General features: G+C 31.5%; 1 protein-coding gene across 1 annotated transcript in view; it reads left to right on the top strand.

The window, feature by feature from the left end:
• LOC110442269 (proprotein convertase subtilisin/kexin type 7-like) overlaps positions 1–1,091 on the top strand; it is a 36,689-nt gene that overhangs the window by 24,079 nt on the left and 11,519 nt on the right. Inside the window, exons 12-13 of the mRNA XM_021485786.1 lie at positions 74–86; positions 920–1,014. Coding sequence (XP_021341461.1) covers positions 74–86; positions 920–1,014 — 108 coding nt within the window. The remainder of the gene's footprint in view (positions 1–73; positions 87–919; positions 1,015–1,091) is intronic.

The raw sequence follows: 1,091 nt of genomic DNA on the forward strand, positions 1-1,091 counted from the left end.
CAACCCCCACCCAACCCCCACCCCACATCCAGAGTATGTTTTTGAATCCCTTAAACATGTTTTGACTCTTTAGTTCGAAAGCACAGGTTTGATTTTAAAAAATTGACACCAAATTTCAGGGACAATTCTATTTGACTTCTGAAATTGGTAAATGCCAAGAAATAGCTAAATGCTATGAAAGCCTTTAGTAGTCTTAACGGAATGGTCTTAGGACTCCTAGTCAACTAGATAAAAAAGCATACCTAACAGGCATATTTGTCTAGGAACTCCTCTTATACTTGACAAAGGCTATTCAAGACTAAATATGGTAATAAAAACAGCAGAGAGCAAAGTAATTATTAAAAAATTGTCTTATTTATAAGTAATACAAAATTGTTATAGTCAAAATCATTACTGAACTGTGTTAGTGACAATTATTACAGAATTGTCTTAGTGATAATGATAACAGAATTGTCTTACTGATAATTATTACAAAATTGTCTTAGTATCATTATTACAGAATTGTCTTACTGATAATTATTACAGAATTGTCTTACTGATAATTATTACAGAATTGTCTTAGTGATAATCATTACAAAATTGTATTAGTGATAATCATTACAAAATTGTATTAGTGATAATCATTACAAACTTGTCATAGTGATAATTATTACAGAATTGTGTTAGTATCATTATTACAGAATTGTCTTAGTGATAATTGTTACAAAATTGTCTTAGTGATAATTATTACAGAATTGTCTTAGTGATAATTGCAGACTCTACTAGCTGCTTTCTGCGTCATTTTGCATTTGATGGGAAATGATACATCTGGGGAAAAAAAAACAATATTTTATATTTTGGGGAAGTAATTCTACCACCAAAGATAATATTAGAGATCATTAATTTAGATTCTGTGATTGACAAAGAAATATTATTCCAGCTCCACCAAAGGGTTTTCTGATTGGACGTTCAGCACAGTCCGATGTTGGGGAGAAAAACCTATAGGAACCTGGATACTGACCATCATAGACACAGGTAACTCTCCTCATCATGTTACAGTATTATACTGACCATCATAGACACAGGTAACTCTCCTCGTCATGTTACAGTAT

The sequence above is a fragment of the Mizuhopecten yessoensis genome, unplaced genomic scaffold (genome assembly GCF_002113885.1).
Source record: "Mizuhopecten yessoensis strain PY_sf001 unplaced genomic scaffold, ASM211388v2 scaffold716241, whole genome shotgun sequence".
NCBI classification, from domain to species: Eukaryota; Metazoa; Mollusca; class Bivalvia; order Pectinida; family Pectinidae; genus Mizuhopecten; species Mizuhopecten yessoensis.